We start from the raw sequence: 14,145 nt of genomic DNA, 5'->3' as shown, positions 1-14,145 counted from the left end.
ATAAATGGTATCCAAACCATAGAGACTATCGAGAATTATCTGTAAGTATTCACTCACCAAACCTAATACCTCAGATCACATCTGAATATTTTATAACAACTCAGTTGCCATCAAAAGTTATTATCACTTATAATGAAATACAAAAACATCTTTTACCACCTTTTTATGAAACCAATTGTAGTGACTATAGACTGAATACCGATAGTTATGATAAACTTAGAGGAGATTTTGTAACACAATGTTTGGATCAATGTTATAGAGATCGGTGTCGAGAGTTAAACAAATTAGATAAAAATAATAGGTTTACTGTTCAAAATATATATATTCGCGATCAACTCCTACGACGGGAACATTATTTAAATGAAAGTCATAAAAATGAAAAATTTAGTTACTTTTCATATGATGTTGGGATTGTATGGGTTGGTTGTGTTATTAGTAGGAAATGTTATTTTATATGCGAACAAAAGTATGCAAACAATTGTATTACAAGAATATATAACATGAAAGTCGTGGAGAAAACACCATTGAATACCAATTTAGAGATACGTATTGAACACAACTCATTACCCGATAGAGTGTACAAACATTTACCCGAAACCACATTCATTGAATTGCTATCAAGTTTTGGTGGGTTATTGGGTATGTGGTTAGGGATATCTATTTGGCTAATACTAAAAATTACTATTATTATGATATTTAAAGACTGGAAAAATAAAAAACAAAAACGAAAGAATAAAAATAAATTAAAAACTAATAATTTTATTGAATATATTTTACGGTAATCATTATTGATGTACAATATATTTGCATGATTTTTATTTAAAAATATATTACCAAAATCTATAATTTTAAATTGAAAAGTAATTGTTGCTATTAAAATATTATTATTACATAATTTAATTTTTAATATTGTTATTACATTATATAGTTTTTTGGTATTATTATAAGTATTATTGACAGTTACGATTAATTAATAAATTATATTTTAAATAAAATTATGTTTTTGCAATAATTTTATATAATTAAAATTAATTATTATTATTTTTAGTACATTATATTATGTTAATTGCAAATGCGGTACAGTAGTCAAATGTATGATTAAAAATTTTACTTTATTGTATCATTTATTAATGTCTATAATAAATAAAAAAAATATTTACACTTTTTAGGCTCACTTTTATTTATAAACTATAAGTTCAAAACCCTTATTAAATCTGTCGCACAACAAAACTAAACAAAATAAATATATTTAATTCCTATGAATTCAACTAATGTCATGAATTAATTAGCAATTACTAAATGCCTATAAAGTATTACAAAATTCGGTTCAAAATATTATCATTATTTAAATATTGTAATAAAACTCTAATATAATTAGTACAGTATATATTTACATCAAAAATTTGTAATTTAATTATAGTTTAATAACCCTCTAATTAATGTACAAATTGTTACCAACAAATAGATTTATGTGATTTGATATATATATATATAATGAAGTAATTTTATTCTATAGTAACAATTATTTTTTAATTTAATATTTAATAAACTAATACTTAAAATGATTACTAAAGTATTATTAATCAACTGTTTATTTAATATTAAAAATAACTGTTTATGTAGAATAAAATTACTTCATTATATATATATATATACTTAGCTTAATATTCTGTAGCCTTGTTAGTGCATAGATCTATAACAGTATATTTCCTACAAATGCTATTATTATCGTATAGTTTATTATTTGTAGACTATATTAGAAAATTGTTTATTTTTAGAATTTGTGTTTGTTTTAAGTAAAAGCATTTATAGATTACTTAATAGACTATAAGTTATATTTGTATTATTTTCATATTAATTTGTGTGTTATATTAAAAATGCCGGTCAATCATCCGGTTGTACCCAAAGGTCCGTCAAAGGCAGACATACAGTGCAAGGACAACGAAGACGGAACCATTAGTGTGACGTATGTACCACCAGCTGAGGGAGTATACAAAATAAACATAAAGTTTGGAGAAAAGCCAGTAATAGGCAGTCCTTATTCGGCTAAAATTACTGGTGAAGGACACAAACGAAACCAATTATCAGTCGGACATTCAAATGAAGTGTCTCTAAAAGTAGAAGAAAAAGACTTCAAACTGTTGAACGCAAGTATAGTCGCGCCGTCGGGTCTCGAAGAGCCCTGTTTTGTCAAGAAGTTAGCGAACGGACATTTGGGCATTTCGTTCACTCCCAGAGAAAATGGCGAACATATCGTTAATGTCAAGAAACTGGTAAACCATATCACTGGCAGTCCATTCAAAATCAATGTATTGGAGAGAGAAATAGGCGATGCATCTAAAGTTAAAATCACCGGATCAGCTCTTAAAGAGGGAAAAACACAAGTTGTCAATGAGCTGCTTATCGATACTAAAGAGGCCGGTTATGGTGGCCTAAGTTTGTCAATTGAAGGTCCGTCCAAAGCAGAGATCCAGTGTAAAGACAATGATGACGGCACACTTAAAGTTACGTATCAGCCAACTGAACCTGGATTTTATATAATGAATCTCAAGTTTGCCGACCATCACGTGCCCGGAAGTCCATTTACTGTCAAAGTAACGGGAGAGGGATCTAAAATACAGAGAGAAAACATTAAAAAGGACACGGATGCAATGCCCATCACTGATATTGGCTCTGAATGCAAACTAAGTATAAATTGAGAAATTTTATTATTTTTGTAGAAATAATATTTTTAATTTTTTAATGACAGCATTTAAAATCCCCGGTACCAGTCCTTTCGATATGACAGCTAAAGTGGGATCACCTAATGGTGAACAAGAAGACGCAGATATTATTGATTTGGATGACTGTCTCTATGCTGTTAAGTTTGTGCCCAAAGAGGTCGGCATTCATACAGTTAGTGTTAGATATAAGGATATTCATATACCCGGCTCTCCGTTTCAATTTACGGTCGGACCACTCAATGATTACGGATCACATAGAGTTCATGCCGGAGGACCAGGTCTTGAAAGAGGAACATCTGACACTCCAGGTGTGCTAATAAATATATTTTAAAAACTTTATTTAATTTTTGTTTTCACAATAAAGCTGAATTCAATGTATGGACCCGAGAAGCAGGCGCTGGAAATTTGTCAATTTCAGTGGAGGGCCCCTCTAAAGCGGAAATTGATTTTAAGGACCGAAAGGATGGGTCATGTTATGTATTATACAAAGTGTCGGAACCGGGAGAGTATAGAATCGGAATCAAATTTAATGATCAGCACATACCTGACAGTCCTTATAAGGTATATATATCTCCGGCCATCGCTGACGCAAAAAAAGTAGAGTTGGGTGCCATACCTCCAGAACATTCTCTTCAAGTCAACAAACCCGTCACTTTCACTGTCAACCTAAACGGTGCAAAGGGACAGTTGGATGGAAAAGTAATCTCACCTTCGAGTAATGAAGACGAATGTTTTCTCAGTAGTATAGATGATGATCAGTGGTCACTGAGATTTATGCCCAAAGAGAATGGCATTCATCGTATAAATGTGCGCTTCAATGGCGTTCATATACCTGAAAGTCCATTTTCATTGCGCATCGGTAAAGATGATGCGGCACCTGAAGCTGTCAGTGTCTATGGAAATGGTATAAAAGATGCGCGCAATGGGGTTAAGACAGATTTTATTGTCGACACGAGTTCATCTGGTGCCGGAACTCTTGGTGTAACTATTGACGGTCCATCTAAAGTGTCAATGGATTGCACTGAAGTAGATGTAGGATATAAAGTTAGATATACACCATTAGCACAGGGAGAGTATTACATCACTGTTAAGTTTAATGGATATCATGTGGTGGGAAGTCCTTTTAGAGTCAGATGTGTTGGTAAGTACAGTACTTTTGACATTAATTTTAGATTATCATTAGATTAATATTGTAATATTGAATCTGCTTTTAGGTAACAGAAGTATTGCAGATATCTCTGATATCGAGTCTTCATCAGTAGTGGTCGAGACTGTGACCAAAATGACAAAACAAAAGATAGAATTACCTAAATTCAGATCCGATGCATCAAAAGTTGATTGCAAGGGATTGGGTCTTAAAAAGGCTGTTCTCAACCGAATCAACAATTTTCAAGTCAATTGTGTCAGTGCTGGTACTGTATTATCATAATTATAAAAAATACTGTATAATAATTTTAAAATATTTTTTAGGAAATAATCTATTATTTGTGGCATTGTATGGCCCAAAAGGACCGAGTGATGAAATATCTGTAAAGCATCAAGGTCGTAATATATATAATGTGAGCTACCAGTGCCGCGAAAAGGGAGATTACATAATGGTGGTCAAGTGGGGCGATGACAACGTACCGGGCAGTCCATTCAAAATTGAATGTTATTCATAATTAATGATTATATCTATCATTATATTATGTTCATTGAATTCGTGTCGAGTATTAGTTGGTTATTGCTTTAAATCCTATGAAATCCTTATTATAATTAGGAAATATTTTGGTTAATATTATGCTTAGAATATTGAAATATTGCTAAAATTTATGATTACCGGTAATTAGATAAATAATAATTAAACTAATTTATTTGTAATAAAATACTACAAATCATTATACAATTTTACAAAACAATTGATAACAAGGTATTTTATAATTTTAATTCTAATATAAACTTTACAATTATTTTACAAATTTATTAACAGTATCCAAAAATAATTAATCAAATGTTAAGGTATTATTATTAAATTAGTTACAGTAGTGCCCTAATTTTTATGATATATATATATATATTATTTATTATTATTTTTATAATTAACTGGATATTTTTCAATTTAGATTTATTGAAAATGTCAATTTTCGATATATTTAAATATGTATTTTTTAAAAACAAAATTTAATTTATTGTTCATATAATTTATATACCTTTAATAAATGTATTTAAAAAGCTTTGCTATTAAATTAAAATATTGATAAAAAAATGTTTATTTAAATTAAATAATATATAATATGATAGCTGATAAAGTTAATCAAATTTTAGTCATACTTTTTTGGCAATTGTGTTTGAATGAAAAAATCTATATCAATAGCATATTTAAAAATATCTGTCAAATACTATAATTAGACAATTAAAATAAAAATATTAATTGTTTTATCTAATGTTATGCATGTGTAATAAATAAGTATTTCATCAAATTATCAAACAATAAATAAATAAAATTATAAAGTTAGATTCATATAAATTCTACAACAATTATTAGTAATTTGACAGATCACATAATTATTAAAATATATATTTTATATTTATATAATATAACTAATTTGTTTGATAAAATAAAAAAATCTTTATTATACAAATTTTTTAATGGATGTAATTACAGATGATTTCAATAGTGAGTATAGTCTTACATCAAATTCAGATGTGACCGCAGTTTTTGGACATTTAAATCGTGTCTTTTGTAATAACAATATATACGATTGCAATATCAACCACTTATCCAGTGATGGATCCGATTTGAGACAAGAGATACTCGTGTATCGAAAGTTGCAAATATTAAAACACAAAGACTTTCGTCAAGAGTTTCGCTGCAAACGAGATATTGAATTATTTACACAACAGTATTGTGTTATTCTTGATTGTCATTCATCACAATTGGATCATATAATCGACCAAATTTTAATAGTAAATAAACTATACTTTTTTATTATTATTTTGTTAAATATAATAATTAAATATTTTATTGTAAATTTCCATTAGTCTAATACTTTTAATGTCTAATAAATGTTGCGAAATCTAACTTTATTCTTACGTACAAATTTTATTATAAACTTTTATAACATAATAATACTGTATAAATGTAATATAAAAAAGTTGTATAAAAATTTTTATTATAGCATTTAAAAAATGTGCAATCATTGGATCAAACGATTGATATCAGTGACTCCTTATATGCATTAAAAAGTCAATGTTTGCGGAATTTCATACAAGGCATACACTTAAACACTGAAAATGGTTATCAATACAACCACTCATGGCTTATAACACAGTAATATTAACATATTTTATTAAATACATACAACAAATATATATATATTTAAACTTATATTTTATTTTTATATTGTAATATAAATAAAAATAATTTATTGCTGACAAATATCACAAAATGTCATTATCTATTAACTTCAATACCTATCATTGAAGACTAGTTGTCATAAAATAATGATAAGATTTTCTAAATTTACAATTAGGCTAATTCATTATTTTATCAATATAAAAATTTGACTAATAAATTAATTAAAATGTTTTATTAAAAAAATTGAATACAATATAACTACCGTAAATATTTTATAATATAGATCAATATTATATGATAATACATTGAATTATATTAAATTTATTATAAAATGTAATTTTATATCAAAATTTAATTAAAAACTACATCTATCGTAAAATAAAACTTAATTTATTTAAATTAACATTACAAAAGTAATTTTTACTTTTATTTTTTTTCAAATTAAAATAGTTGTAGCCATCCATCGGTAAAGAGACGGCATATATGTATAGTCCGACTGAAAAATGCCACAAATTTAGGAATTACTTCACAAACTAACAAATTCTTTGTACTGATTCTGTGTCCGGTTAAAGAAGTAATTTTCTTTACATTTTTGATGAATAAATTAAAAAAAATAAAATAAAAATTAATTTAGAAATTGACGAAAAGCTCTGATGAAGTGAGTCACACATTTGGCACTTTATTTTCTGATCTCTACTTCAGATTAGATCTGATTAATGCTGAAACTGTCGAAGAATTTATAGTTTCAATGAAAAAACGTATCCAACAATTGACAACCAATAAGACATGTAATTCAAATTTGATGGCCATTCAGGCCATTCAACATAAATATGAAACGGTAACCATATTTACTAAAAATAATATTATATCTGTTTTAAAGTATTTACTCTTTTAACAGACACTTAGCTTTAGTTTTGGTAAAGGAATCGCTGAAAACTTTAAGCGAAGGTCTGGTTATTATTGGAGTGACTTCACTGATGGTATGATTGAACTATAGATTGAATGAATAAATGAAATTTTGTTTATTATAAGCCTTTGTCGGTGAAAAATCAATTCACAAGACAATGGCCACAATAGCGTCACTATATTTTGCGATAATATTGCCGTGCATTGCGTTTGGTGTCCGCGACCACAATAACACCAACGGCAACATTGATGCCAGACGTGCTCTAATTGGTCAAACAATTGGTGGTATAGTATTTGCTTTATTTAGTGGTCAACCATTGGTGGTCATAATGACTACCGCACCGTTATGTTTGCTAACTAAAGTGGTTTACGATATATCTGAAGACTTAAGTGTTGACTTTTTTGATGTGTTTGCTTGTGTTGGCCTCTGGAACGCCCTGTTTGTCATTATGTACGCCTTGTTTGATGTCAGTTATCTTATGAAATGGTGTACCCGTTCTACTGAAGAAATTTTCGGCTTGTTTTCATTTTTTGCCTTTTTTATTGATCCAATCAAAGACTGTATTGAAAGTATTGTCAAAAAATAACTAAATAATTTCAAAATAAAGTTTTAATATAATGTTTAAATTTTAGTAATAATTACTATTTCTAATAGATTTCAAAAAGTTTTACTGTTTTTCAACGTCTGGTACCGCTTGTCATGACTGCGCTCCACAAAACAGTGTCTTATTTTTGATGTTAATGTTGTTTACTGTATGGTTGGCACTATTTATCTATGATTTTAACAAAACGTGAGAAAATTTTTAAAAAATTTATTATTATAAACAAAATAATTGTTTTGTATTTATTGATTATTTAATATTAGGAAATATCTTAATTCTCATTTTCGTGAGATTTTGTCCGATTATGCCTTACCTATAGCCGTATTGACCACAAGTTTTGTCGGATCTTATCTGTTTCAAGAAATTAAAGGTATTTTTTAAATTTATATTTATTATTTTTGACATTTTATATAACATTAAACTATTTAACAATCAATAGCTGAAAAGTTTGAAATCATCGACTCATTTGAATTCAAAATAATTACTTTCAAGAGTTTAACCATATCTTCAATATTTGTATCACTTGTGTTGGGCTTTGCACTGTCACTGCTCTTCTTTATGGACCAAAACATTTGTATATAAATTCTGTTAATATTAAACTATATTTATATATATATATTATATTATATCATATCATATGACAGCTGCAGCTTTAGTGAACAATCCGAGCAACAAACTAAAGAAAGGCGAAGCCTATCACTGGGATCTACTGGTGGTCGGAGTACTGAACATATTTTTGTCTTTGTTTGGTCTTCCCTGGATGAATGGTATGTTACCGCACTCACCCATTCACGCCCGCAGTCTGGCAGATGTTCATCGACTGGTCGACGCCAGCGGACACGTAACTGAAGAAGTGGTTCGCGCGCGTGAAACTCGTGTCACCGAACTGGCGACACACGCGCTGATTGGTGTCTCACTATTTTTGATACCCCATCCACTCGATTATATACCGATTGCTGTCCTCAACGGTCTGTTTCTCTACTGTGCCATTGCATCACTTCGTGGCAACTCTTTTGTTGAACGAATGCTACTCTTTATTACTGAACAAGTATTCAATTATTAATAATATTATTAACAATTAATAGTATAATATTTTTTAAAAAAATAAATTTATGTATACAGACATCATATCCACCCAATCATTACATACGCCGGTGTCCACAAAATGTCATACATTTGTTTACTGCAATTCAAATCATTCAATCAGCTGTTCTCTGTTTCTTTGCCTTCAGTGTCTGGCCATACGTTCAAATGGCTTATCCGGTAGTAATTGCTATATTGATGCCAATCAGGTATTATATTATATATATAGTATTGTATAATAAAATAGTAAACTGTAACTAATTTATGTTTTATGTTTTTTCAGAGCTAAACTAATCCCATTAATAATTGATGAAAAATATATTAAAGCCATCGATGGTTATCATTAACTATATTATTGTATGTTTAAAAGATTTTTATTATTTTTTATTATAAATATAAATTATATGTGAAATATTATAATAATTTTATATTTCATTACACAGATTTTGATACATAATTTACAGTTGACAAATAATTTTCAATAAATATATTATCCAGTGAAAATTTATAAACACTCAACTAAAAAAATTAATTATTTTTATAAAGTTATGATTAATATTTAACTTATAAACCGAAATTTTATACAAAAAAATTATTAGTTAACGAAATAGATTTCCTAGGAATTCCCATAGAGCAGGAATCATAAGGAACTTTTGGAAAATAAAATTAGGGAGGGAATATGATCTAATACTAGATAATTTATGATATCGGTAAATACATGATTTATATAGAAATATGATTATAGCTAATATTATGCCAAACAACCATGGTCCAAAAGCAATTTTCATGTTGGATAAATTGAATACATGTATTTGGTTATCATTGTAATTGATAGTTACATACATAGACATCCCAAATATTTGTTTGTGACTTTTCCATCCAAAATCTAATGCTGTTATAATTGATTTTTCCAATAAACGATTTTCCATAAAAACATAATTTCTAACATTTTTTAATCACGTGTTAAAAATTACAAATAAATTAGTTTATATATATATATAAATAATTATTTTTTATAATTACATGTTTTCCATTGTATTAAACAATTGTTTGTCTATTTCATTGCTAAAGAACTGAGAATTATGAGTTGTTAATGAGTTTTGTTTGCCATAAAACAGTTTGCGATCATTTCCTTTCAATAATCTAATCATATAAATGTCACCAATAATACAGTGAGTATTAAGTTTTGATTTAATAGTCGATGCATTTATTGCTAGATTAACAAGTGTAACATCAGTATGCAAATCATTATTAGTAATACTTTTATCTATAATGGCTTTTTCCACATAATTGTTAGATTTCTATTATTTTAAATTAAAATAAATAATTACTAAATTATTTTTAATACAATATTTGATAATATTGATTATTTCTAAACTATTTCAATAGTTTAGAGGAATAGCTGAAACTATTCCCTTCATTACTTAAATTTTATAGTTATAATGGTTTTATAGTTACTTCAATCTTTTTAAGTGATTTAGCCGGTAATAACACAATTGGATTTATATCATGTCTTTCCAATAGTTGATTAAATGTCTCAATAATTACATAATCCTTATGTATAGTTCGCGATAGTATTATACTCGACGAGCATTGAAATACAATCAAAGATAATATAAATACACTGATATATATTAAACGTTGAAATTTAAATTTGGTATTTAAATTATAATCTAACATTTAATAAATAATTATTAATAATAATATATAAATAATTAATATTAAATTTTACAGATCTTACAGTGAAAGCAAATTATTTCAACCATAGATAAACATTCGCCCAAAAATACTTGAAAGCAATTAAGTGTTTTATTTTTTATGGATATTTGAAATTTAGATAATGTCATTATATTGCATATTAGCAAAAACGATGCAATTAATAGTAACCACGACTAAAAAATAAAATGAAAACAAACAAATTAATAAATTTATTTATTTATGATGTATTATTTAATAAATATGGGGGCACTGGTAGTTACAATATACCCAGATATCAAATATTCCACTAATAGCTGATAGGGTATCCTTTTGATTGGACGCATATTTCATGCCTAAAATGTTCATCAGTGGCACAAATCTGAATAATGCAACCGATAGTTGACCGGATGTCCTCATTTGCCTATTAATTGTATCGTATTTTAACAATATTTGAATTTTCTGTATAATCGGGTTTTTAAAAATATAAATTATAATTAATTATAAATTTAAATAATCTTTAAATACTGTATATACATTTTGTATGACATAATCAATAAATATTTTGTCAATAATTGATTGATATTGACCATTAGCTATTGACACATTTTGGGAGTTAATATAAATAGGTATTGCACTAAATTTTTTAATTAAAAAAACACAAATTCAAGTCAAATTTATTAGTTTTAATAATAAAACTAAACTTATATTGTAAGCGTTTTATTAGCGCTTTGATAATTAATACAAATGGGCCGCAAAAAAATCCATCCTCTTTGCCCATAATCTACAATAAATAATTTATAATAATTATTATATTAACTAAATTATTTTTATTTATTTTAAACCGCATCACTCCAACTAAATGTAAAGTTTCCTTTTGATGTAAAATTATAACCAAAATTATGTATTGAATTGTGTAGAAATTGATCGCCAGTATAACATTCAAAATTAGATTGCACTGAAAATAAGGGAATCGGATTCATTATTAATAAAATTAATTAAAATTATAAAAATATTTAAAGTAAATTTTTGATAAAAATGTTTGACTGCTTTAAAATGTATTTTAGCCTTATTTTATAAATACATTTTATTTTACTTTAAGTAATTTATTAATGTAAATTTTGCTAAAACATTTTGTAAAAAATCAATTTAATATCCTATTATATTTAAGTTTATTAGCATATGAAAAGCAATTTTTCAATGAATGTCATATTTTTATGTTAATAAAATAAAACATTATATTCAAATAAATAACGAATTAATTTAATATATTACAACATTTATTCCAAAATATTTATTTATAATAAAAAATTAATTTTTATTAATACTAATATTATTTTTCAATATTACTGTAACTAGAAAAACAATTGTTATTATAATGTTAAAAACTAAAATTATTTTTGAAGGATTTTGCAATATGATGATATAATTTAAAATAAATTTATTATAATATATTATACTTATTGACAAGTTATTGCAGATTATCAATGTAATATTATCAAATATAATAACTAAATGTATGTTCAATTATATTACAGTATTGACAGTTGTATAAATAAAATCTTATTTACTTATTAACCAAAAAATTTGAAATTTATCATTGTTTAGTATTGTTTTAGCAAACAAAAATAAAATTAATAAACTAATTAAAAATTAATAAAATAATATTTATAAACAATAAAAAACTAATTAATTTATCTTGTTGAATAAATTAATAAAAATTGATAATATTAATGTAATAATTATCTAATTAACTATAACAATGTTTTATTTAAGTATATTTCTTATTTATTTATATTTCGTATCAATTTATTTGGCCAGTGATACGCATATAATTTATAGTCAACCGCAACAAATTCATTTATCATTAGGACGTAAGCTATTTAATTAATATTAATTTAATCAATTGAATTGTTTAATAAAAATCTATAAAATATTATATTATTTATATGATATATTTATTTTTGAAAATAAAGCGTCAAAAAGTGATATTATTGTTACATGGGTTACATTTAATCAAACAGAAAGTTCATTAGTTAAGTTTGGAAATTGTCAATTAGATAAATGGGCTCTACCTGGAAGTGCTACACTATTTACAGATAGTGGACCTGAAAAGAGGCAAATGTATATCCATAGAGTGATTATCAATGATCTTAAACCGGGAGTTAAATATCGTTAATAATGTTTTATTTATACTTTCTATTTCTAATAACTGTATAATAATATGACTGATTTAAAAATAATTTGTTGAATAGGCTATCGCTGTGGTAGTAGAGAGGGTTGGAGTGCAATCTATGCGTTTACAACATTAAAAAATGATAGCAATTGGAGTCCAAGGATTGCTGTTTACGGCGATTTGGGTAATGTCTTAGCAGAGAGTTTAGGTCCACTTCAAGAGGAAGCCCAACAGGGAATGTATGACATGATCATGCATTTGGGTCAGTCATATTTGCACTGGTATTGTAATTGTTATAATTGATTAATAAATAATTGTAATTACAGGCGACTTTGCTTACGATCTTATAGATGTTAGTTTCAATTTTATTAATCTTAAAGTCATTTTTATTAATTGAAAATTTTATTGACATTAAAAGGATAATGCTAGAGTGGGCGATGAGTTTTTTCGACAAATTGAAACTATGGCAGCTTATGTACCTTATCAGGCATGTCCTGGAAATCATGAATATCATTAGTAAGTTACAACTATTATATATTATATATAGTTTTTTTTAATTATTTTTTATTTTAGCAATTTTTCCAATTATAATAACCGGTTTTCAATGATGTCTGAAAGCAATAATATGATCAATAATAACTACTGGAGTTATAATATAGGTCCGGCACATATTATAGCTCTATCAACTGAATTTTATTATTATATAAAATACAACCTTGGTGATGGGGTATCAGAAATGAAAGCTCAATATGAATGGCTTGAAAATGATTTAATTGAAGCAAATAAAGCTGAGAATCGACAAAAAAGACCATGGATCATTACAATGGCACATAGACCTCCATATTCCCTATTTCCAGATGATAATGTATTTGATTATTTAAAATATTTATATTTATTTAATATGTATTTATTTTATTATCCAGATAAGATTAGGCTATAAATCAAGTGATGGGCTCCGACACTATGGTTTAGAAGAACTGTTCTACAAGTATGGCGTGGATATAAATTTTTGGGGCCACGAGCACATGTATGAAAGATTGTGGCCTATTTATAACAATACCATTCATAATGATAGTCAAGCATATGTTAATCCAAAAGCACCGGTACATATAATAACTGGCTCAGCTGTGAGTGTCATAATTTTACATAAAAAATAAAAATCTGTATAATATTCAATATAATAATAATTGTAATTTTTAATGGAAAGGGTTGTTTTATGAAACAGCCACCTGTTCACAGTAAACCATATTTTACTGCTCTATATAATCAGGACTACGGTTACACTGTAATGACAATAACCAATGGAAGTCATATTAATATCCAACAAATATCTGACGATAAAGTTTGTATAATTTATATATTTGTATTAAAATGTTATTCAATAAATTAAAATATAAATATTACCACCAATTTATTTGTTATAGAAAGGAGCTGTAGTTGATAATCTAGATATAATCAAACACACATCTAAACCAAATTTTGGCATTAATTAATTAAAACATTATATAAATTATTAATTAAAATAAAATGTATGACATTATATCAATGAAAAAAATGATATATTTGTTTAAATTATTATTAAAATAATATATAAATATAAATAAATTTTATTAGTTTATTAAT

At 26.4% G+C, this 14,145-nt stretch overlaps 3 protein-coding genes across 3 annotated transcripts; all 3 read left to right on the top strand.

The window, feature by feature from the left end:
- Window positions 1-1,867: 1,867 nt before the first annotated feature.
- LOC128963501 (filamin-A-like) lies at window positions 1,868-5,765 on the top strand. The gene is made up of 7 exons (XM_054310015.1): window positions 1,868-2,688; window positions 2,750-3,031; window positions 3,088-3,864; window positions 3,938-4,135; window positions 4,194-4,373; window positions 5,368-5,669; window positions 5,745-5,765. The coding sequence occupies exons 1-7, from the start codon at window positions 1,878-1,880 to the stop codon at window positions 5,763-5,765; spliced, it is 2,571 nt and encodes an 856-aa protein (XP_054165990.1). The 5' UTR covers window positions 1,868-1,877.
- Window positions 5,766-6,713: 948 nt separating this feature from the next.
- LOC128963500 (solute carrier family 4 member 11-like) lies at window positions 6,714-8,998 on the top strand. Its single transcript, XM_054310014.1, has 10 exons — window positions 6,714-6,718; window positions 6,763-6,898; window positions 6,959-7,040; window positions 7,093-7,536; window positions 7,622-7,757; window positions 7,832-7,938; window positions 8,008-8,142; window positions 8,213-8,616; window positions 8,691-8,860; window positions 8,935-8,998. The coding sequence occupies exons 1-10, from the start codon at window positions 6,714-6,716 to the stop codon at window positions 8,996-8,998; spliced, it is 1,683 nt and encodes a 560-aa protein (XP_054165989.1).
- A 1,210-nt stretch (window positions 8,999-10,208) lies between these two features.
- LOC128963499 (acid phosphatase type 7-like) lies at window positions 10,209-13,612 on the top strand. The gene is made up of 9 exons (XM_054310013.1): window positions 10,209-10,225; window positions 12,168-12,220; window positions 12,323-12,520; window positions 12,602-12,784; window positions 12,849-12,874; window positions 12,941-13,038; window positions 13,096-13,387; window positions 13,446-13,517; window positions 13,598-13,612. The coding sequence occupies exons 1-9, from the start codon at window positions 10,209-10,211 to the stop codon at window positions 13,610-13,612; spliced, it is 954 nt and encodes a 317-aa protein (XP_054165988.1).
- The last annotated feature ends 533 nt before the right edge of the window (window positions 13,613-14,145 follow it).

The sequence above is a fragment of the Oppia nitens genome, unplaced genomic scaffold (genome assembly GCF_028296485.1).
Source record: "Oppia nitens isolate AA-2021 unplaced genomic scaffold, nextdenovo-longstitch-racon4-pilon3 scaffold7_pilon_pilon_pilon, whole genome shotgun sequence".
NCBI lineage: Eukaryota > Metazoa > Arthropoda > Arachnida > Sarcoptiformes > Oppiidae > Oppia > Oppia nitens.
The sequence above is the reverse complement of the archived record's forward strand: the minus strand, read 5'-3'. Positions and strand labels throughout refer to the sequence as shown.

Coding starts and splice junctions, on each gene's coding strand:
- LOC128963501 (XM_054310015.1), top strand. CDS start 1,878: ATGCCGGTCAATCATCCGGTTGTACCCAAAGGTCCGTCAAAGGCAGAC. Junction 2,689..2,749: donor TGGCTCTGAATGCAAACTAA/GTATAAATTGAG, acceptor TTTTAATGACAG/CATTTAAAATCCCCGGTACC. Junction 3,865..3,937: donor TTTTAGAGTCAGATGTGTTG/GTAAGTACAGTA, acceptor ATCTGCTTTTAG/GTAACAGAAGTATTGCAGAT.
- LOC128963500 (XM_054310014.1), top strand. Junction 6,899..6,958: donor TTCAACATAAATATGAAACG/GTAACCATATTT, acceptor CTCTTTTAACAG/ACACTTAGCTTTAGTTTTGG. Junction 7,939..8,007: donor TCTGTTTCAAGAAATTAAAG/GTATTTTTTAAA, acceptor AACAATCAATAG/CTGAAAAGTTTGAAATCATC.
- LOC128963499 (XM_054310013.1), top strand. Junction 12,875..12,940: donor TTGCTTACGATCTTATAGAT/GTTAGTTTCAAT, acceptor TGACATTAAAAG/GATAATGCTAGAGTGGGCGA. Junction 13,388..13,445: donor CCCTATTTCCAGATGATAAT/GTATTTGATTAT, acceptor TTTATTATCCAG/ATAAGATTAGGCTATAAATC.